The following is a 22,997-nucleotide window of genomic DNA, read 5'->3' on the forward strand; positions in this document are numbered from 1 at the left end:
AACCCGAACCCACATAAATTTCAAATAACAAACCTGAACTATTATAATTGTTAGCCAATTTCAACATATTTTTTTTTTTTTGTATTTGTTAATGTCGATTAGAATTGCTAAGTCGTAATTATCTGTTCTTTTGTGTATGAATCATTCCTTTTATCAATTGGCTAAAGGTTAGATAATTCATATTTATTACATTATATAATAACAGGTATATGTTGAAATTGGCTAACAATTATATAGTTCAGGTTTATTATTTTATTTGAAATTTATGTAGGTTCGGGTTGATAAGTACAGGGGGTCAGAGTTTGAGTTGAAAAAGACCGTATGAAAATAGTTAGGGTTGATTTTGGCCGTTTTGCCGAGAAGAGAGAGACCTTTGTTTGAGAAGAGCTAGCTATCAGTGAGAATGATATTGGGTCATTCTATTTATTGACAATCTTCACCATTTTAATCATAAGATATTTATTCTTTAGCACACTTTTTTAACTTGTCATTCAAAAAGGAAACTTTACTTTAGTCAAATTTTCTGTGTATGTAAAGTTTATTTTACCCTTCAACAAAACCAACTCTTATGTCTTTCAATTATAGTTATATACTCCCTCCGTTACATAATATAAGACATTTTGGATAAAGTTTTTTGTTTCACAATATAAGTCGTTTTCGAGTTTCAATGCAAATTATATATTACTTTAATATTTTGTGATTACTTATATTATGCAGTCTCTTTTATGACTAGTTGAACTTTTAAAAAGTAAATATTCTTAATCGGCGTTCTTTTACCTAAAACGACTTATATATGAAACGGAAGAAGTATACTCTTCTTTTTCTTCTTCTTTTATCGTCGCTACTCCGTCTCTCTCTCTCTCTCTCTCTTTTTTTTCTCCCATTCTCTTTTTTTTTTTGTTTCTCAATCACTTAAATTATTTAATATCACATATATTGTCTATTTTTCTTTATACAATAAATTATGATTTCAATCTAACTATATTTTATGATCCATTTTACTATATTTTAGATAAATAATTATATTTCATATTATCTATTTCTCTTTAAACATTTGTTTGTTATTATATGGATGATCAACTGTTATTTCGTATATAAATATTTATTTGTATCTAATCATATAAAAAACTATATATATACCTAATTTATCAAACTATTAGATAATCACTACTAATGTCACATCATCATCCAATTTCTTCGTCTAATTGTTCGTTTGTAATTAAATAAACACCTCTATCAATTTAAAACATTTATTTACTTTTTAAATTTTAAGAATCTAGTGGTCAACACAAAATTAATGAATGCAATTAGATTCATTAACATATCCCAAACATTTATATCCAGATCAATTCCATCCAACAGATCATGTCCACAAATACTAGAACAGAAACCAATCGTTTTATTGCTCGTATCAAACCTATTACACAAATATTACTATCGATCATCCAAGCATATCCGCTAAACTCTGATCACATGGATTAATAAGGATAAGGTTTCTCGGTGGACTATACATGTGCTAAACTCTGATCAAATGTCTATTGTTCATATTTTTACTATTAGATATATTTATTTATTTATCTGACCATCCAAAAGTGAACACATGCTTAAACTTAATATATTCAAAGCATTTATATACAATGTACCTGAGTATTTGGACATATTAACTATGTTTTTGTAAATAACCATACATGCAAGCTCATCCAACTAGACATATTTTTATGAACATAATATTTAGTTCACCATTGTTCAGTTTATTTTCTTTCTCCACATCGTGCTATAGTTTCTTACACAAAAAAAAATTCCTTGATCTTAACGACTCAATTGTTGGTCAAGTCCATGTGGACGGAGTATCTACACACATTGTTGGTTTAAGTTGACTAGGTAGTATATGTTTTTACTTCTAAGATCGTTACTCACATAATTTTGTTTGACTGTTAAATGATTAGTTCCATATGTACCATGTTAATATTTTGCTATTTGGTATAGCCCTGTTTAATTTTTTCTACTCTCATGTTAGGCTTTAGAAATATACATTCAAATGAAGTTACACATTTGTTTGGATTTATAAAGTAGGGGTTAGGGTTTAGTGTTATTCATTTATGATATATCATGGATTTTACCGTTTTTAGCCATGATATATGTATTGTTTTTAGAGTTTGTTATTTTTAGAGTCTTTTCTAGTATTTTTCAGGTTTATGTATGTTCAGGACCAATATAGAGATTATGGATCATTCTGGAGTAAAACCGAGATATTATGCTGCAAGAGCAATCCGGAGACCAAAATTCGTGTAAGTGTCGATCGACACCACCCCTAATGTCGGCGACACCAATATCTGACGACAATGCAATTTCGAGTCTTTTTGAAGTTATGAAGATTTGTAGAATCGCCCCAGAACTTTTTCCTATTTCCAAAGAAGTCCCTGCACGTTTTTAAGAACATATAATGAGTTTTTTAGGGTTTTGTTTTAAAGACTTCTCGGAGATCTGAGATCTCTTAAGCTTTATTCTATTGTATTTTTGGGAGCTTGAACCATTTGGGAGATAATTGGAGATAGGTCCTCCAGAGAAGATCTTTCTAAACTCTAATCTCTTCTTAATTTCTCTTAATGCAATTCTATTCAATCATGTTGTTTGTTTCAATCCCCATGTCTGAGTATTTTGCCTGTTAGGTTTAGAAATTCTCATTAGGGATTTAGATGAATTAGTAGATCGATAACCTGTTAGAATTAATCTATAGAATTCTTTATGTTAGGTTGTTCTCAATGCTAATTCTAGCTTGATCACATAAAATTTGATTTTAGGATAATAGGTAGATTCGAGAGGTCATCTATTACTGGAACTATCTTAGGTGGGCTGAGATTTCTAGATTCATACGAGATATGGTGTAGGAATATTTGTGAACATATCAAACCTGTTTTTAATGCTAGTTTAGATCTAGGAATTCGAATTCGAGAAGATGGAATTACCGGATATTAGATTAGTTAGTCAACGCATTCGAGAAGGTGGTTAGCTATACATTAGTGATTTGAGTTCTAGATCGGTTTGTTAATAATCCTAATTAATTTGCTAGATCTACTATTTATTTATTTCCTGAGAAATCTCTAAGCCTGACGTTTTTCTCATCTGATTTAAAACTCGATCTAATTGCTTTCTTGTCTTTTAATTTATTTAATTTCATGTTTAGCTTAGTTCAAAACCTGCTAATTTATTGTGTGAACACGAGAGCTTTGTGGAATTCGACCCTAAAGTACTGCAATTGATCTCTTATTTGAGAGAATAGTCTTAGGTCTAATTTGACTCACATCAATTTAAACGAAGTTACATATCGGTTTAGGTTTATAAGGTAGGAGATAAGGTTTAGAGATACATTTAAAAAAGTTACAAAATTCTCATGATAAAAGTTAGCATATTTGTCAATGGTCACATCCACATGGACACATCCGACATAGATAAACTACACATTGACATCCTAAAACATACTCTTTTAGCGTTAAGGTTTAGGGTTTATGTTAAGATATATTTTTATACATTTAAACAAACTAACATATTGGTTTGGGTTTATAAAATAGGGATTAGGGTTTATTGTTATACATTTAAACAAAGTTAAATATCGGTTTTGTTGTGAAACTTATTGTTATCTTATTCCATTCCATGAATAATGATACATATATATAGGCATATAAACCTAGGGTTTTAGAGTACATAATGAATAACCCTGATGGGCTTATTGGGCCCGGTTATAAGTCCAATATGATGTATTATAACACTCCCCCTTGGACGGAGTAACCGGACCTGATGGTCAATCGGGATCTCGATAATACGCTGGGGAATGTTGCCTCATTAAAACCTTACCAGGAAAACCCAGTGGGAAAAACCATGGTGAAGGAAAAAGAGTACAACACGCATTACTCCCCCTGATTAGAGCATCACCGTAGATCTCTAAGTCTACGCATTCCTATTTGTTGGATGAGCTTCCGGAGTGTTGAAGCGGGCAATGATTTGGTGAAAAGGTCGGCGGAGTTATCGCATGATCGGACCTGTTGAACGCTGATCGTCTGCCAATCCGAGGTTGAGAAGAATTTCGGTAGGATGTGCTTCGTCCGATCTCCTTTGATATAACCTTCCTTGAGTTGAGCAATGCAAGCCGCGTTGTCTTCAAACATAACCGTGGGCTCCTTATCTTCTTTCATACCACAATCTGATCGGATGTGCTGAGTCATGGATCGTAGCCAAACACATTCTCTGCTGGCTTCGTGAATGGCCAAAAGTTCTGCATGGTTTGATGAAGTGGTAGTGATTGTCTGCTTTATCGATCTCCAAGAGATATCTGTTCCTCCATGCGTGAACACATAACCAGTTTGAGACTTGGCATTGTGCGGATCTGATTGATAACCTGCATCAGCAAAACCAACTAGTCCATCCTTGTTGTGGTTAGTGTAAAACAGTCCTAAGTCTTTAGTACCTTGAAGGTATCTTAGGAGGTGTTTGATACCATTCCAGTGCCTCTGAGTTGGACATGAGCTGAAGCGAGCTAGGAGGTTCACGGCAAAACAAATGTCTGGTCTAGTGTGACTAGCCAAGTACATTAACGCTCCTACAGCACTGAGGTATGGCTTTTCTGGACCGAGAATTTCTTCATCGTCCTTCTTGGGACCAAATGGATCACTGTCCAATCCTAGGCTCCGGACAACCATTGGGCTGTTCAATGGGTGGGCCTGGTCCATATTGAATCGCTTGAGTACTTTTTCAATGTAAGCCGCTTGATGCACAAGGATTCCTCCTTTAACGTACTCAAGTTGTAAACCCAAACAGAATTTAGTTTTACCTAGGTCTTTCATTTCGAATTCTTCTTTCAAGCTGTCGACTGTTTGGGAGATTTCACCAGATGTTCCGAGGATGTTTAGATCATCCACGTAAACTGCTATGATTACAAATCCTTTGTTTGAGTATTTCTTGATGAAAATGCATGGACTGATGGGATCGTTTTTGTAGCCTTCTCTGATGAGATATTCACTTAACCGGTTATACCACATACGTCCACTTTGTTTCAGTCCATACAAGGATTTGTTCAGCCTGATGCAGTATTGATCTCGAGATGCATGCTTATCTTTAAGCTCTATGCCATCTGGTAATCTCATGTATATTTCATTGTCGAGGGGCCCATAGAGATATGCGGTGACAACATCCATTAACCGCAAATCTAGATTTTCTCTTATGGCCAGACTTATGAGGAATCGAAAAGTAGTTGCATCCACCACCGGAGAATAAGTCTCCTCATAATCGATTCCGGGTCTCTGTGAGAATCCTTGTGCTACAAGCCGTGCTTTATAACGAACGACTTCACCGAGTTCGTTTCTTTTACGCACAAAGACCCATTTATGGCCCACTGGTTTGACATTGAATGGTGTCCGGATGATCGGACCAAACACATTCCTGAGTTTGAGACTCTTCAACTCCACGTTTATGGCTTCTTTCCATTTTAGCCAGTCTGTTCTATGAGTGCACTCTGTGATAGACGTGGGTTCTAGATCCTCTTGCGTGTTCGCAATATCAAGTGCTACTTTGTATGCAAAGAGTGCATTTAAGTCGACTTCTTTTCTGTTCCATTGGGTTCCAGACATGTTATAATTGATAGAGATCTCATCGTTATCAATCTCGTCAGAACCTAGAGATTCGGCGTCCCGAACCTCTTCTGGTGGTTCATTAGAGTGAGTCTCAGCGCGCGCTATGTCTGTTATATTGGGAATCCCGGTTTCAACTATTGCACCTTTCTTTGATTTCCGTGGATTCTTGTCTTTGGAACCTAGAGGTCTGCCACGTTTATTTCGTGATGCAGACTCTGTAGCAACTTGAACTTGTCCCGTTGGAACAGTGATTCGTACTGGTGCATTACAAGCTGGTATGTACGATTTGGTTACTTTGTTCGGGTCAGCAAAGGAATCTGGCAATTGATTAGCTAGCTTTTGATAGTGTATAATCTTTTGGATATCCGAATCACATTCTAGAGTCCGAGGATCTTGCCAATTTAAGGATGTTTGATTCCATGATAGCTCTTTGACCAGCTTGTGTTTCTCTCCACCCAATGTTGGATATACCGATTCATTAAATTGGCAATCCGCATATCTGGCCTTAAATAGGTCTCCAGTGGTCGGCTCGAGATATTTGGTGATGGTGGGAGAATCAAAACCAACATATATTCCCATCCTCCTTTGAGGTCCCATTTTGGTTCTATGTGGTGGAGCAATGGGTACATAGACTGAGCACCCAAATGTTTTGAGATGGGAGATGTCTGGCTCATGACCTTGTAATAATTGGGATGGGGAATATCTATGCTCACTAGATGGTCGAATGCGTATTAGTTCAGCAGCATGTAATACTGCATGTCCCCAAGCTGAGACCGGGAGTTTCGACCTCATGAGTAATGGTCGAGCAATCCATTGGATTCGTTTAATGAATGATTCAGCAAGTCCATTCTGAGTATGGACATGTGCCACAGGATGTTCAACGGTCATCCCCATGGCCATACAGTAATCATTAAACGCTTGGGAAGTGAATTCACCAGCATTATCAAGACGTATAGTCTTTAGTGGGAAGTCTGGAAAGTGGGCTCGTAATCTGATGATTTGAGCCAACAACCTAGCAAAAGCTTGGTTCCGAGAAGACAACAGGCATACATACGACCAACGGGTCGAAGCATCTATTAGTACCATGAAGTACCGGAATGTCCCAGAAGGTGGGTGAATGGGACCACAGATATCTCCTTGGATTCTTTCCAGAAAATGCAATGTCTCTTTGGACACTTTTACTGGTGAAGGCCGAGTGATCAACTTCCCTTGGGAGCAAGCTGTGCACATGAGGTGCTGAGGGAAGACTCGGTTTTCTCGAAGGGTGTGTCCTTGAGAACTTTGGATTAATTTCCGCATCATGGTTGTACCGGGATGACCAAGCCGGTCGTGCCAAATAGTGTAGTCTTGGAACCGGGCTTTGAGAGCATTATTAGCCTCAATCATACTGACCTTAGCATAGTAAAGGCCAGTAGATAATGCGGATATAGTCTCGAGGACTTGTTTATGGCCAAGTGTGATCTTAGTGATCAGTAGGGATTCTTTGTTCCCTTCACCCTGGGTTTCTATGTGAAAACCATTAAGTCTGATATCTTTAAAACTTAAAAAGGTTTCTTTTTAAGATGGGTGAGTATAATGCATCTGGAATGTTCAGATGTGTGCCGTTTGATAACAACACATGGGCAAGTGTTCAGATGATAGAATCAATCGAGGAGATCTGAGATCTCGTAGTCCATGGGATCGGTCGGCTCGGTGGTGGTGTCGTTATGATGGGAGTACGACAGTTCTTTGTCCAGTGATTGAACATTCCAGATCTGGTGCAGGCAGACTGATTGGTTGGGTGGGCAGAGCGATTTGGTTAAGAGATACCACGGCCCTTACCGGAACCATAACCGAGGTTATGTCGGTTGCCACGTCCATTTCTGCGTCCACGCTTTCCACGTCCATTCCTACGTCCATTGCCACGATCTGAGGATCTGTCTCGCTGGACATTGTAGGATTCTTTGCGGGAAACTGGTACTGGAGCCGATCCCGAGGGCCTCTGGGCACTGTTCCTCATTAACAGCTCGTTGTTTTTCTCGGCCAAGAGCAAACAAGATAACAAATCTTCGTACAATGTATGTTTCATTGCACGATATTGCTGCTGAAGCACAATGTTTTGGGTATGGAAGGTGGATAATGTTTTCTCGAGGAGATCATTATCAGACACCTCTTCACCACATAGTTTCATGATTGAAACTATCCGAAAGAGTTCGGAGTTGTAGTCATGCACAGATTTGTAATCTTGGAACCGGAGTTCCTTCCAGTCAAACTTGGCTTGTGGCAAGAGCACCGTTTTCTGGTGATCATACCGTTTTTTCAGGGCCACCCAAAGTTCGAGTGGGTTCTCAAGAGTGAGATATTGCTGTTTGAGGCTCGCGGCCAAATGATGGCGGATATGAAATATCGCCTGGGACCGGTCTTTATCAGATGCGGTGTTATCCGCTTTGATACACTCACCCAGTCCCTTTGAGTTGAGGAAAATCTTGGTGTCCAGGGCCCATTCGAGATAGTTTTCACCGGAGACCTTGAGGGCCTCGAACTCAACTTTCTGAATGTTTGACATCTGAAAAACATGAAATTGATTTCATAATAGTTATATGAATGTAATAAAATTTTCGATTTTAGGAAACTTTATATTTGAGGAAAGTTTCTAATTTGGGAAACTTTCTAAATGAGGAAAGTTTATATTTGAGAAAAACTTTCTAAATGAGGAAAGTTTCTATTTGAGGAAACCTTCTAAATGAGGAAAATTTCTATTTGAAGAAACCTTCTAAATGAGGAAAGTTTCTATTTGAGGGAAACTTTCTAAATAAGGAAAGTTTCTATTTGAGGAAAACTTCCTAAATGAGGAAAATTTCTATTTGAGGAAACCTTCTAAATGAGGAAAGTTTCTAATTTGGGAAAATTTCTAAATGAGGAAAGTTTTCATTCCGGGTCATTTGCTATTTGAGGAAAGTTTCTATTTTAGGAAACCTTCTAAATGAGGAAAGTTTCTAATTTGAGAAACTTTCTAAATGAGGAAAATTTCTATTTGAGGAAACCTTCTAAATGAGGAAAGTTTCTATTTGAGGGAAACTTTCTAAATAAGGAAAGTTTCTATTTGAGGAAAACTTCCTAAATGAGGAAAGTTTCTAATTTGGGAAACTTTCTAAATGAGGAAAGTTTCTATTTGAGGAAAACTTTCTAAATGAGGAAAGTTTCTATTTGAGGAAACCTTCTAAATGAGGAAAGTTTCTAATTTGGGAAACTTTCTAAATGAGGAAAGTTTTCATTCCGGGTCATTTGCTATTTGAGGAAAGTTTCTATTTTAGGAAACTTTCTCGGGAATCGTAAATTTTAAGGATACGGAACATAAGTTCGGTTTAATGGTTTAAAGTTGGACCGGAATATTAGATTCCGGTTTGGGCCGAATTGATTTCCGGTTTAGAATAACCAGTTTGAACCGGTTTACCCAGATTGAGATCCGGTTATTATTTTGGAACCGGTTTGATAATCGGTTTAACCGATGAACCGAATTGATATTCGGGTTTAGGAGTTAACCGAGAATAATTTCTGGTTTAGGGTTTCTCTTTGCTTAACTTTCAAGTTCAATTGTTGGTTCTTTAGCTTTAGGGTTTTGATATTACCTTTCACCTTATGGGGTTGTATGGACTAGAACCGGGAGCTAAAGACCTCGGTAACTCAATGAAAATAAGAAATAGGGTTTAGAAATCTTCTCCAAATTGTCAAAGAGGATGAATCTCTAGAATCCCAAGGTTGCTTACAAGAGAAAAGTCTTAGAAAAATTGCAGAAAGAAAACGTCCCAAAGAAAATTAGGTCTCTGGGGTTTTTATACCCAAGTACAAAAAAAGGAAGACAAAACCCGGTTTAGGAAAACCGTCTCGGGACGTCGAGGCTCGGATCGATCGATCCCATGGGTGGATCGATCGATCCAGATATGCTGAATCAATTGGTCTTGGACGGATGAGGGTTGGATCGATCGATCTCGAGCTACTGGAACTTTTGGCTTCATCGTCACAATTGGGATCGATCGATCCACGCCTTGGATCGATTTATCCCCAGCTCCTGGTGATCTCTTGTACCGTTTCTCCATTGTTTTAGCTCCGAATAGGCTCAATTATGCACAAGATGCTCCGAATCCAGCTCGAGCACCTATAACCTGCAAAGGACTCAAGACACAACCGAAAAGACGCAAAAGACGGACTTTGACACGATAGATGACTCAAAACATGGACTAAACCAAGACTCGAAACCGTTAAAAACGCAACACATCAAACTCCCCCCGACTTAAATCTTTGCTTGTCCTCAAGGAAAGCAGAAATCCTTATCAAGAGAAGAGGTTTGAAAACACGAGAACTCACATTTTCTTCGGGATCATGTTCTATCAATTGCCTGCAAACCACTATCACACAACTCATCAAACCGTACTAGACTGTACTTCGCCATAACCGTAGCAACAAAATTAAGTCCCGAAATCTAAAAGAATTTTCAGAATCAGATAACTTAACCTTTTAACATTCATTAGCAGTGGCGTGTATTCTCACAAAGGGGGTATCGAACACGTTATGGGCTTGGTCAAAAAGGGCTAATATTTAGTGGCTCAAGGTGTTTCGGGTACTCAACAGTATAAACGGATGCACGTCATTATGCGAAATCACAGTGAGACACAGACCAACTAGGAGGTACATAGCTTCCCTTAAGCTCGGATCAAATCAACAAACATATTATCCCAATCAAACCAATGACTACCCATGATGCTTAACAATATAACCAATGGTAACTCGACATTTCCGGTTCCAATCACTCTCCTTTCCCGCTTCTTCTTTTCATTTTCGTTTTTTTTTTTTTTTTTTTTTTTTTTTTGAAGCGGGGGAGTGGAACCGGTGTCTCACAAAAATCTGCATCAAGAACAATCGCAAACAGCAGCATACACCCATGAATATAACCTCTAAACCACAATGGCTCAATCTCATCACATATCGACAACCAGTAAACTACAACTCACTATCCTAACAAAAGGAAAGCTATGTCGGTCCGTATACTCCGTAGTTTTCGCACATGGATGCATATCATGATGATCATATAAGAATGCATGAGGTTTCAAACAATGGGTGGGGAAACAGGTGCGGTACTAGACTAAAAATGAGTCTAGCCATTCAGAGTTAGCAAAGAGTGGTAAAAGTGATGCGAACAAAACTCTGAATGTATGATCCATTACATGATTCTCAAGCCCCTAAGTGAGATAAATTAAGTCCAGATTAAGTTCAAGTATATAAGATTAAGCTCAATTCATCCAAATTTCAAAGAGATAGGGACTACTATAAAGCGATCAAGTGATGGATTTTCCTGAACTTCCAAGTCATCAGCGAGTAAAGCTAAAATGGTCCCAAAGGCAATTAAATCAAACATGGTGCAATTCCCTAAGAAAAGATCATAGTTCTCAGACAACATTTTGACTCAATAAAAGACATGATTTTGACTCGATAAAACAAACTCGATGACTCAAAAGAAAAACATCAAAAATGCAAACTAGATTAGTAGACAAGTGGCAGCCTCCCCCCGACTTGCTTCACACCGACTCGGCGTGAAAACAGTTCAAAGAAAAGGTGCCACACGGACGCAAGAAAATAAAAATAAAGAGAAAAGAAAAATGGTATATAACAAGGGAAGAGGGTGAGTTACTGTAGTACTCAACGGTGGTGGGTGGGGCTCTCGCTAGAGCTCTGCTCCCCTGGCTGTCTCCTGCTCCTGCCTAAGCGTGTGTCTGGAGAATGCTCTTGTGAACGCTGCGAAGTCGAAGCTCTACTCTGTCCAGCAGCAGGGATCAACCTCTCAGCATGTCGATCCCCGGCAACGGCGCCAACTTGATTGCTCGAGTAATTAACTCAATACACTTAACCGATAGGCAGTATATTCGAGGTCGATCCACAAGGACCAAAGATACTCTAAGGATTTTCGAGACTTGTTCTTAGCTAAAACTAAAAAGTTGTTTTGTTTGAGTTTTCCGAATTGTAAAATAAAAATGCAATTATTAAACGATTTAAGTTTCAAGATTTAAAGACATTAGGCATTAGGGTATTTCAGAGATCAATAAACAATGGAAACATGGGACAAAGAATTCAACAATTACGAACCGTTCTTGAACATGAACACAACTTAGACTAATTCTCTTTCAAGACATTAATCACTAAATTTGACTACTCGATTACTAAACTTTCGCATGTAATTTCCTAGTCAAATTCGCATTATCAAACAAGTTCATTTAGTTCACAATGCGTCCTAACTTCAACTTTCGTTGGCTAGAAATACATTGCTCAATTCACATTCTTTCAGGCATTCTATCGAACACTTTTGATGCATAGAAAAACCTAGGTTCTACAACAGGGTGATCAATCCTATTCTAGCATTAAGAACATGTGAATCAAAGAACCTAGAGAATGAGAATTCCAAACAACAATTAATCCATTAATCTATCGAATCTCCTAATTAGAACCCTAACACCTAATTAAAAGACTACTCACACATAGCAACAGAAACAAGACAAATAGATGAAGAAGTCATAATTGAATTGCAATGAAAATAAGAAATAGGGTTTAGAAATCTTCTCCAAATTGTCAAAGAGGATGAATCTCTAGAATCCCAAGGTTGCTTACAAGAGAAAAGTCTTAGAAAAATTGCAGAAAGAAAACGTCCCAAAGAAAATTAGGTCTCTGGGGTTTTTATACCCAAGTACAAAAAAAGGAAGACAAAACCCGGTTTAGGAAAACCGTCTCGGGACGTCGAGGCTCGGATCGATCGATCCCATGGGTGGATCGATCGATCCAGATATGCTGAATCAATTGGTCTTGGACGGATGAGGGTTGGATCGATCGATCCCCTCCTGGGATCTATCGATCTCGAGCTACTGGAACTTTTGGCTTCATCGTCACAATTGGGATCGATCGATCCACGCCTTGGATCGATCGATCCCCAGCTCCTGGTGATCTCTTGTACCGTTTCTCCATTGTTTTAGCTCCGAATAGGCTCAATCATGCACAAGATGCTCCGAATCCAGCTCGAGCACCTATAACCTGCAAAGGACTCAAGACACAACCGAAAAGACGCAAAAGACGGATTTTGACACGATAGATGACTCAAAACATGGACTAAACCAAGACTCGAAACCGTTAAAAACGCAACACATCAAACTCCCCCCGACTTAAATCTTTGCTTGTCCTCAAGGAAAGCAGAAATCCTTATCAAGAGAAGAGGTTTGAAAACACGAGAACTCACATTTTCTTCGGGATCATGTTCTATCAATTGCCTGCAAACCACTATCACACAACTCATCAAACCGTACTAGACTGTACTTCGCCATAACCGTAGCAACAAAATTAAGTCCCGAAATCTAAAAGAATTTTCAGAATCAGATAACTTAACCTTTTAACATTCATTAGCAGTGGCGTGTATTCTCACAAAGGGGGTATCGAACACGTTATGGGCTTGGTCAAAAAGGGCTAATATTTAGTGGCTCAAGGTGTTTCGGGTACTCAACAGTATAAACGGATGCACGTCATTATGCGAAATCACAGTGAGACACAGACCAACTAGGAGGTACATAGCTTCCCTTAAGCTCGGATCAAATCAACAAACATATTATCCCAATCAAACCAATGACTACCCATGATGCTTAACAATATAACCAATGGTAACTCGACATTTCCGGTTCCAATCACTCTCCTTTCCCGCTTCTTCTTTTCATTTTCGTTTTTTTTTTTTTTTTTTTGAAGCGGGGGAGTGGAACCGGTGTCTCACAAAAATCTGCATCAAGAACAATCGCAAACAGCAGCATACACCCATGAATATAACCTCTAAACCACAATGGCTCAATCTCATCACATATCGACAACCAGTAAACTACAACTCACTATCCTAACAAAAGGAAAGCTATGTCGGTCTGTATACTCCGTAGTTTTCGCACATGGATGCATATCATGACGATCATATAAGAATGCATGAGGTTTCAAACAATGGGTGGGGAAACAGGTGCGGTACTAGACTAAAAATGAGTCTAGCCATTCAGAGTTAGCAAAGAGTGGTAAAAGTGATGCGAACAAAACTCTGAATGTATGATCCATTACATGATTCTCAAGCCCCTAAGTGAGATAAATTAAGTCCAGATTAAGTTCAAGTATATAAGATTAAGCTCAATTCATCCAAATTTCAAAGAGATAGGAACTACTATAAAGCGATCAAGTGATGGATTTTCCTGAACTTCCAAGTCATCAGCGAGTAAAGCTAAAATGGTCCCAAAGGCAATTAAATCAAACATGGTGCAATTCCCTAAGAAAAGATCATAGTTCTCAGACAACATTTTGACTCAATAAAAGACACGATTTTGATTCGATAAAACAGACTCGATGACTCAAAAGAAAAACATCAAAAATGCAAACTAGATTAGTAGACAAGTGGCAGCCTCCCCCCGACTTGCTTCACACCGACTCGGCGTGAAAACAGTTCAAAGAAAAGGTGCCACACGGACGCAAGAAAATAAAAATAAAGAGAAAAGAAAAATGGTATATAACAAGGGAAGAGGGTGAGTTACTGTAGTACTCAACGGTGGTGGGTGGGGCTCTCGCTAGAGCTCTGCTCCCCTGGCTGTCTCCTGCTCCTGCCTAAGCGTGTGTCTGGAGAATGCTCTTGTGAACGCTGCGAAGTCGAAGCTCTACTCTGTCCAGCAGCAGGGATCAACCTCTCAGCATGTCGATCCCCGGCAACGGCGCCAACTTGATTGCTCGAGTAATTAACTCAATACACTTAACCGATAGGCAGTATATTCGAGGTCGATCCACAAGGACCAAAGATACTCTAAGGATTTTCGAGACTTGTTCTTAGCTAAAACTAAAAAGTTGTTTTGTTTGAGTTTTCCGAATTGTAAAATAAAAATGCAATTATTAAACGATTTAAGTTTCAAGATTTAAAGACATTAGGCATTAGGGTATTTCAGAGATCAATAAATAATGGAAACATGGGACAAAGAATTCAACAATTACGAACCGTTCTTGAACATGAACACAACTTAGACTAATTCTCTTTCAAGACATTAATCACTAAATTTGACTACTCGATTACTAAACTTTCGCATGTAATTTCCTAGTCAAATTCGCATTATCAAACAAGTTCATTTAGTTCACAATGCGTCCTAACTTCAACTTTCGTTGGCTAGAAATACATTGCTCAATTCACATTCTTTCAGGCATTCTATCGAACACTTTTGATGCATAGAAAAACCTAGGTTCTACAACAGGGTGATCAATCCTATTCTAGCATTAAGAACATGTGAATCAAAGAACCTAGAGAATGAGAATTCCAAACAACAATTAATCCATTAATCTATCGAATCTCCTAATTAGAACCCTAACACCTAATTAAAAGACTACTCACACATAGCAACAGAAACAAGACAAATAGATGAAGAAGTCATAATTGAATTGCAATGAAAATAAGAAATAGGGTTTAGAAATCTTCTCCAAATTGTCAAAGAGGATGAATCTCTAGAATCCCAAGGTTGCTTACAAGAGAAAAGTCTTAGAAAAATTGCAGAAAGAAAACGTCCCAAAGAAAATTAGGTCTCTGGGGTTTTTATACCCAAGTACAAAAAAAGGAAGACAAAACCCGGTTTAGGAAAACCGTCTCGGGACGTCGAGGCTCGGATCGATCGATCCCATGGGTGGATCGATCGATCCAGATATGCTGAATCAATTGGTCTTGGACAGATGAGGGTTGGATCGATCGATCTCGAGCTACTGGAACTTTTGGCTTCATCGTCACAATTGGGATCGATCGATCCACGCCTTGGATCGATTTATCCCCAGCTCCTGGTGATCTCTTGTACCGTTTCTCCATTGTTTTAGCTCCGAATAGGCTCAATTATGCACAAGATGCTCCGAATCCAGCTCGAGCACCTATAACCTGCAAAGGACTCAAGACACAACCGAAAAGACGCAAAAGACGGACTTTGACACGATAGATGACTCAAAACATGGACTAAACCAAGACTCGAAACCGTTAAAAACGCAACACATCAAACTCCCCCCGACTTAAATCTTTGCTTGTCCTCAAGGAAAGCAGAAATCCTTATCAAGAGAAGAGGTTTGAAAACACGAGAACTCACATTTTCTTCGGGATCATGTTCTATCAATTGCCTGCAAACCACTATCACACAACTCATCAAACCGTACTAGACTGTACTTCGCCATAACCGTAGCAACAAAATTAAGTCCCGAAATCTAAAAGAATTTTCAGAATCAGATAACTTAACCTTTTAACATTCATTAGCAGTGGCGTGTATTCTCACAAAGGGGGTATCGAACACGTTATGGGCTTGGTCAAAAAGGGCTAATATTTAGTGGCTCAAGGTGTTTCGGGTACTCAACAGTATAAACGGATGCACGTCATTATGCGAAATCACAGTGAGACACAGACCAACTAGGAGGTACATAGCTTCCCTTAAGCTCGGATCAAATCAACAAACATATTATCCCAATCAAACCAATGACTACCCATGATGCTTAACAATATAACCAATGGTAACTCGACATTTCCGGTTCCAATCACTCTCCTTTCCCGCTTCTTCTTTTCATTTTCGTTTTTTTTTTTTTTTTTTTTTTTTTGAAGCGGGGGAGTGGAACCGGTGTCTCACAAAAATCTGCATCAAGAACAATCGCAAACAGCAGCATACACCCATGAATATAACCTCTAAACCACAATGGCTCAATCTCATCACATATCGACAACCAGTAAACTACAACTCACTATCCTAACAAAAGGAAAGCTATGTCGGTCTGTATACTCCGTAGTTTTCGCACATGGATGCATATCATGATGATCATATAAGAATGCATGAGGTTTCAAACAATGGGTGGGGAAACAGGTGCGGTACTAGACTAAAAATGAGTCTAGCCATTCAGAGTTAGCAAAGAGTGGTAAAAGTGATGCGAACAAAACTCTAAATGTATGATCCATTACATGATTCTCAAGCCCCTAAGTGAGATAAATTAAGTCCAGATTAAGTTCAAGTATATAAGATTAAGCTCAATTCATCCAAATTTCAAAGAGATAGGGACTACTATAAAGCGATCAAGTGATGGATTTTCCTGAACTTCCAAGTCATCAGCGAGTAAAGCTAAAATGGTCCCAAAGGCAATTAAATCAAACATGGTGCAATTCCCTAAGAAAAGATCATAGTTCTCAGACAACATTTTGACTCAATAAAAGACACGATTTTGACTCGATAAAACAGACTCGATGACTCAAAAGAAAAACATCAAAAATGCAAACTAGATTAGTAGACAAGTGGCAGCCTCCCCCCGACTTGCTTCACACCGACTCAGCGTGAAAACAGTTCAAAGAAAAGGTGCCACACGGACGCAAGAAAATAAAAATAAAGAGAAAAGAAAAATGGTATATAACAAGGGAAGAGGGTGAGTTACTGTAGTACTCAACGGTGGTGGGTGGGGCTCTCGCTAGAGCTCTGCTCCCCTGGCTGTCTCTTGCTCCTGCCTAAGCGTGTGTCTGGAGAATGCTCTTGTGAACGCTGCGAAGTCGAAGCTCTACTCTGTCCAGCAGCAGGGATCAACCTCTCAGCATGTCGATCCCCGGCAACGGCGCCAACTTGATGCTCGAGTAATTAACTCAATACACTTAACCGATAGGCAGTATATTCGAGGTCGATCCACAAGGACCAAAGATACTCTAAGGATTTTCGAGACTTGTTCTTAGCTAAAACTAAAAAGTTGTTTTGTTTGAGTTTTCCGAATTGTAAAATAAAAATGCAATTATTAAACGATTTAAGTTTCAAGATTTAAAGACATTAGGCATTAGGGTATTTCAGAGATCAATAAACAATGGAAACATGGGACAAAGAATTCAACAATTACGAACCGTTCTTGAACATGAACACAACTTAGACTAATTCTCTTTCAAGACATTAATCACTAAATTTGACTACTCGATTACTAAACTTTCGCATGTAATTTCCTAGTCAAATTCGCATTATCAAACAAGTTCATTTAGTTCACAATGCGTCCTAACTTCAACTTTCGTTGGCTAGAAATACATTGCTCAATTCACATTCTTTCAGGCATTCTATCGAACACTTTTGATGCATAGAAAAACCTAGGTTCTACAACAGGGTGATCAATCCTATTCTAGCATTAAGAACATGTGAATCAAAGAACCTAGAGAATGAGAATTCCAAACAACAATTAATCCATTAATCTATCGAATCTCCTAATTAGAACCCTAACACCTAATTAAAAGACTACTCACACATAGCAACAGAAACAAGACAAATAGATGAAGAAGTCATAATTGAATTGCAATGAAAATAAGAAATAGGGTTTAGAAATCTTCTCCAAATTGTCAAAGAGGATGAATCTCTAGAATCCAAAGGTTGCTTACAAGAGAAAAGTCTTAGAAAAATTGCAGAAAGAAAACGTCCCAAAGAAAATTAGGTCTCTGGGGTTTTTATACCCAAGTACAAAAAAAGGAAGACAAAACCCGGTTTAGGAAAACCGTCTCGGGACGTCGAGGCTCGGATCGATCGATCCCATGGGTGGATCGATCGATCCAGATATGCTGAATCAATTGGTCTTGGACGGATGAGGGTTGGATCGATCGATCCCCTCCTGGAATCGATCGATCTCGAGCTACTGGAACTTTTGGCTTCATCGTCACAATTGGGATCGATCGATCCACGCCTTGGATCGATCGATCCCCAGCTCCTAGTGATCTCTTGTACCGTTTCTCCATTGTTTTAGCTCCGAATAGGCTCAATCATGCACAAGATGCTCCGAATCCAGCTCGAGCACCTATAACCTGCAAAGGACTCAAGACATAACCGAAAAGACGCAAAAGACGGACTTTGACACGATAGATGACTCAAAACATGGACTAAACCAAGACTCGAAACCGTTAAAAACGCAATACATCATTCAGTGAAGAGTTTTTAATAATGATTTATTCTACTCTTTATAGTAGAAAATTTAAAATGATGTTTCATTATATAAAATAGAGAGAAATTCTTTTAGATGATATTTTAAATGAAATATTGAAAATAGTTTTGGATGAACCTTTATTTCATTACATAAGATTTGCATAGTTGACATTGTCAATAATTATTTTAAAGTAGTAAAAGATACGAGTGACCATGAACAAACTTGATCTTTGAAGTATGTTACCGCACGACGGTTGGCCTAAAATAGTGAAGCTCTATGAAGATATCATTGGAGAGAAATAAACTCCGATAGCATCAAAAGATCCACCATCCCTTCCATGGAACCCGACAATAACATTACCTTTACTCTCCAACACAAACTTGGTTCCAATGACCAATCCAAATGTCTGAGAGATTCTTCCTTTTGATGTTTTGAAAGTCAATGACGTAAGAACCAAATAGTTACCCTCACTGATATGGTCGTATGTACCCTCCACAGATGTCATATATTCATTCGGAAAGTCCACAGCAAACTGCAATAAGTACACAATTCTTAGGTTACCAAAAAAAAAAAAAAGATAGACCTAACTTAATATATTTCATACCAAAAAAAAAGAAAAAACTAAAAAACTTAGTATATTAATTTCATATACCTCGTACAGTTTATTTATGGACCAAGGGTTATAGAGATATTTACCTCCTGTGTTTCTCCATTCTTCATCCCGTGAGAACGTGTTACCACTTGGCCATCTTGGTCATAGTCAATGTTCATACTCCTTATATGAGTTTCAGTAAAAGTAACATACACCTTTCTTACACCGTCGAAATTAGGACCATCATCCCAATATACGCCTCCGGTTATGCCACCTTGGAGTTCCGATTTGGTAGGAGGAGTCTTTAAATATGCCCCAAGAGAGCGGAGGTTACGCAGAGCAGATCCATGGAAGCCAACGATGATTTTTCCATCGACTCCAAGTGAAAACTTAATACCCTTTTGATATCCAATAAATTCTGAAGTCTTGAGGTTGGTTTTGAATTGGAGTGCTTGCATCACACCGGTAATCCTGTTGTAGTAACCCTTAACAGATACAATTTGTTCATACTGGAGATGGTCAATCTCCAACTGCAAACCAAAAATGGCGACTTATGACAAAGATGTAGGTACATGATTTATTAGGGTTTAATAAATAATCATACCCTAATAATAATAAAGTTTTGGTCATAAAATAAAATCTTATTTTAGCTAGATTTCATAGCTTTATATATACCCACATGAAAATATGAATTGAAACATACCGTTTGTGTGAAACCATCGGCTGAACCACCATGGACTGATCCATTAAGCGATTGTCCATCCTTGACATAGTCGAATTTGATGTACTGAATGCCTTCATGATCACCTCGTATATAAACCTTTGCTATATTATCATGGTTGGCACCATCATCCCACAGTTTCCCTCCCTTGCCACCAATTGCTTTTATCTTTTGGGCCATTGCAAACCCATTTGAATCTTTAAACATAAAATTGATTTAGGTTATATTATGTGTTATTATCTCATAGCCATAAGTATTACTTTATGTTAGAACTATGAATATTTAAAAGAAAACAATTGTTTTTAATCCAATCATCAAATTTTTTCAAAACGGAAGGAAGATCTTGCTTCAGGCTCGTTTTAAAAGAAAAAATTTATATAAAATGCAAATTTGAGGTTGTGAAAAAAGAAAAAATTTCAATTCATAGAAAATTATTAATTTGGATCTTTATAGGGAATTTTAGCTGTTCTTTTTCATCTGAAAATTTGAATGGTCTAAGAGACATATAAAGCCAATCAATTACCTATAATGGCAGATGAGAGAAAGAGAAAAAGATAGATGATGAACATGATCGATAAGTATGATGTTTTTTTTTTTTGTCAAAGATAAGTATGATGTTAGTGATTGATGATTCCATAAGTTGGAGATGAAGATGCTTATTTATAATACAGTTTGGCTCTTTCACATTTGCATGTTAGTGTATATATAAAATTTGACTAGTGGCCCATATGAGGCATTATAAAATGATGTTCCTCAATTATCAAGTTTTTATCATCTTGAAGGTATCTATAATAGTATTTAACAAAACCTTCAAAAATATTCTTTTATTAAAAATCATTTAATCAATTGAATTAAGAACTTTAGGTTTTTGAACAGTATGAACTGATTATTAACCTAAAACCATTACCACTAAAAACGTTATGTGACTTTGAAGTATACTTTGATTTCTTTTGAACTTTATCAATGACAAAGTTAACTAGAAAATATCAGATTGTTGTATATATTTTTTAATATAATACCTACTTAAGTCTAATTATTTAAATGTCGAACGAGTGAAATGTACTGTTTTTATATTCCACTTGACTATATATTTTATCGTGATTTAGATAATCATTTTGTTGTCACATGAAGTTTGATTGTATTGGAGTGTTACGTTAGTTTGTTATGCTGACCTGGATTAGTTAGATGAGCTAGCATGAGTTTGCATGTTGGAGATTTGTTATTTAACTACCTTACTAGTTATAGTCGACGTAAATAAGAAACAATATTGTATGATTCAGAAGATTCACTGTTCTTTTAATTATGTTTTTTTTTTTGTTATAATTAGTAAAAAACATATAACTTTTCGGTGTTCATAATAGTTTTATTCAATATCTTGTATGTACTTGCAGTTAGAACAAAATTTATAGCGATTTTAATAGAGTTGTCTTAACAATCTGAAAAAGAACAATTGTTTAAAAGGATTATCAAGCATATGATACACTTGTTATTTTATTTTATTAAAGTTTTATGGAGAGGCTAAGCGACATATCTTAAAAAAAAATATCAGTTTCCACGAATAAAATTAATATTACTAAAATATCAGATGGACTATTTAAGAAATTTTCTGAAGCCACACAATAACTGTATAGTTTCGTCAATGCGTCTTATTGCCAAAACGTATATCTGAATCAATGACTAATTACGAAAGATATAATGAAAACCTACTTGTATATAATCTAATTCAGTCTCAGATCGATTTAGTAAATAAATAAGAAGGACCATGTAATCTGGTCAATAGAAAAGAGTTCACATCTCTTTGCTTTAATTTATAAATCTCAAAGTGTTGATGTCTTAAGCCTAAATGCTTGGAGCATGGAGTACCCAAATCAGTTCATCACATACACATGTATATCTCCATATTTTAATAACCAATTCTCACCCCAAAACCGCAAAACGTATATCCGAATCGATTCCTGATTACAAAAGATATATTGAAAACCTAATTGTATTTAATTAATCCAATCTCAGGTCTGGTATGAATACGAAATACATGTGAATTTTGACTTTAGAGTATTCTATAATTATAGTTACTTACTTTCCCCGCATTCTTCATGTGTTCATTTTTAATTATAAAATTGAAGTTTTTTTAGCCCAAAGATTGATATTAACTTCTTGTTTACTAAACGAATATTTTGTTTAGATTTGAATTTTACTATATAACTAGATTTTAACACTATTTGTTTTTAAAATTAGTGATCTTTAAAATTTAATGGTTATATGTAATCTAATATAAAAAAATTTGCAAATTATATCATTTAATAAGACATTTATATTTTATAGTTTACTATAGTTATTAAGTAACGGTATACCACAATACAATTTTTTTTAATACAATTTACTTTAATTAGGATCATTCGATATGTCTAATATTGGTGGTGTTAAAAAGATAATAAAATGAAGATTTAATCGTATTGAAGCAACGGGTTAATGATGTTTAATTTTTTTTTTTATTCAAACTCATCCCGTCGTTTAACCCCGTCCTGCAATATAACTCCGTCCTGAAATAAACCCCGTCCTGCAATATTACTGTCCCATTTTATTTTATCTCTTTTATATATGTTCAAATGTTCTTATATTATAAACTTTTTATTGATTTTAAATATATGAATTATAATATTTTAAACTTCTTAAAAACTCGTCCCGTTATATAACCTTGTCTACCAATATAACATGTCTCGTGTTATTGCAACTCTTTATATATGTTCAAATATTCATAATATTATAAAATTTTTATTGATTTTAATTATATAAATTTTATTATTTAAAACTTTTTAAAAGTTTAAAATTTAACATTTCCGGTAAAACTAAACAGTTAAACTAAAACAACCGAATGAAATGGTATATAATTTAGAATTTGGATGCTTATAAAGTTGAGCTTCTTGTTCACTCGGATATAGATTTATTTTGATCTTATTTATAATATGATTCTGAATCAATCTCTAAACATTTTAGCCGGAACGTTGAACACACATCTTTTTCATCAATTGGGTAAAGTATATCCGTTTTAAAATTTTCGAAACTCAATATATGCAGAAAAAATAAGTTTTTTTTTTAACTT

At 36.7% G+C, this 22,997-nt stretch overlaps 1 protein-coding gene across 1 annotated transcript; it reads right to left on the reverse strand.

The window, feature by feature from the left end:
- Positions 1-18,690: 18,690 nt before the first annotated feature.
- LOC9330412 (jacalin-related lectin 8) lies at positions 18,691-20,532 on the reverse strand. The gene is made up of 4 exons (XM_021012406.1): positions 20,421-20,532; positions 19,880-20,094; positions 19,281-19,706; positions 18,691-19,116 (listed from the first exon to the last, which is right to left on the reverse strand). The coding sequence occupies exons 1-4, from the start codon at positions 20,464-20,466 to the stop codon at positions 18,859-18,861; spliced, it is 945 nt and encodes a 314-aa protein (XP_020868065.1). The 5' UTR covers positions 20,467-20,532; the 3' UTR covers positions 18,691-18,858.
- Between the last annotated feature and the right edge of the window lie 2,465 nt (positions 20,533-22,997).

The sequence above is a fragment of the Arabidopsis lyrata genome (genome assembly GCF_000004255.2).
Source record: "Arabidopsis lyrata subsp. lyrata unplaced genomic scaffold ARALYscaffold_1, whole genome shotgun sequence".
Taxonomy (NCBI): Eukaryota; Viridiplantae; Streptophyta; class Magnoliopsida; order Brassicales; family Brassicaceae; genus Arabidopsis; species Arabidopsis lyrata.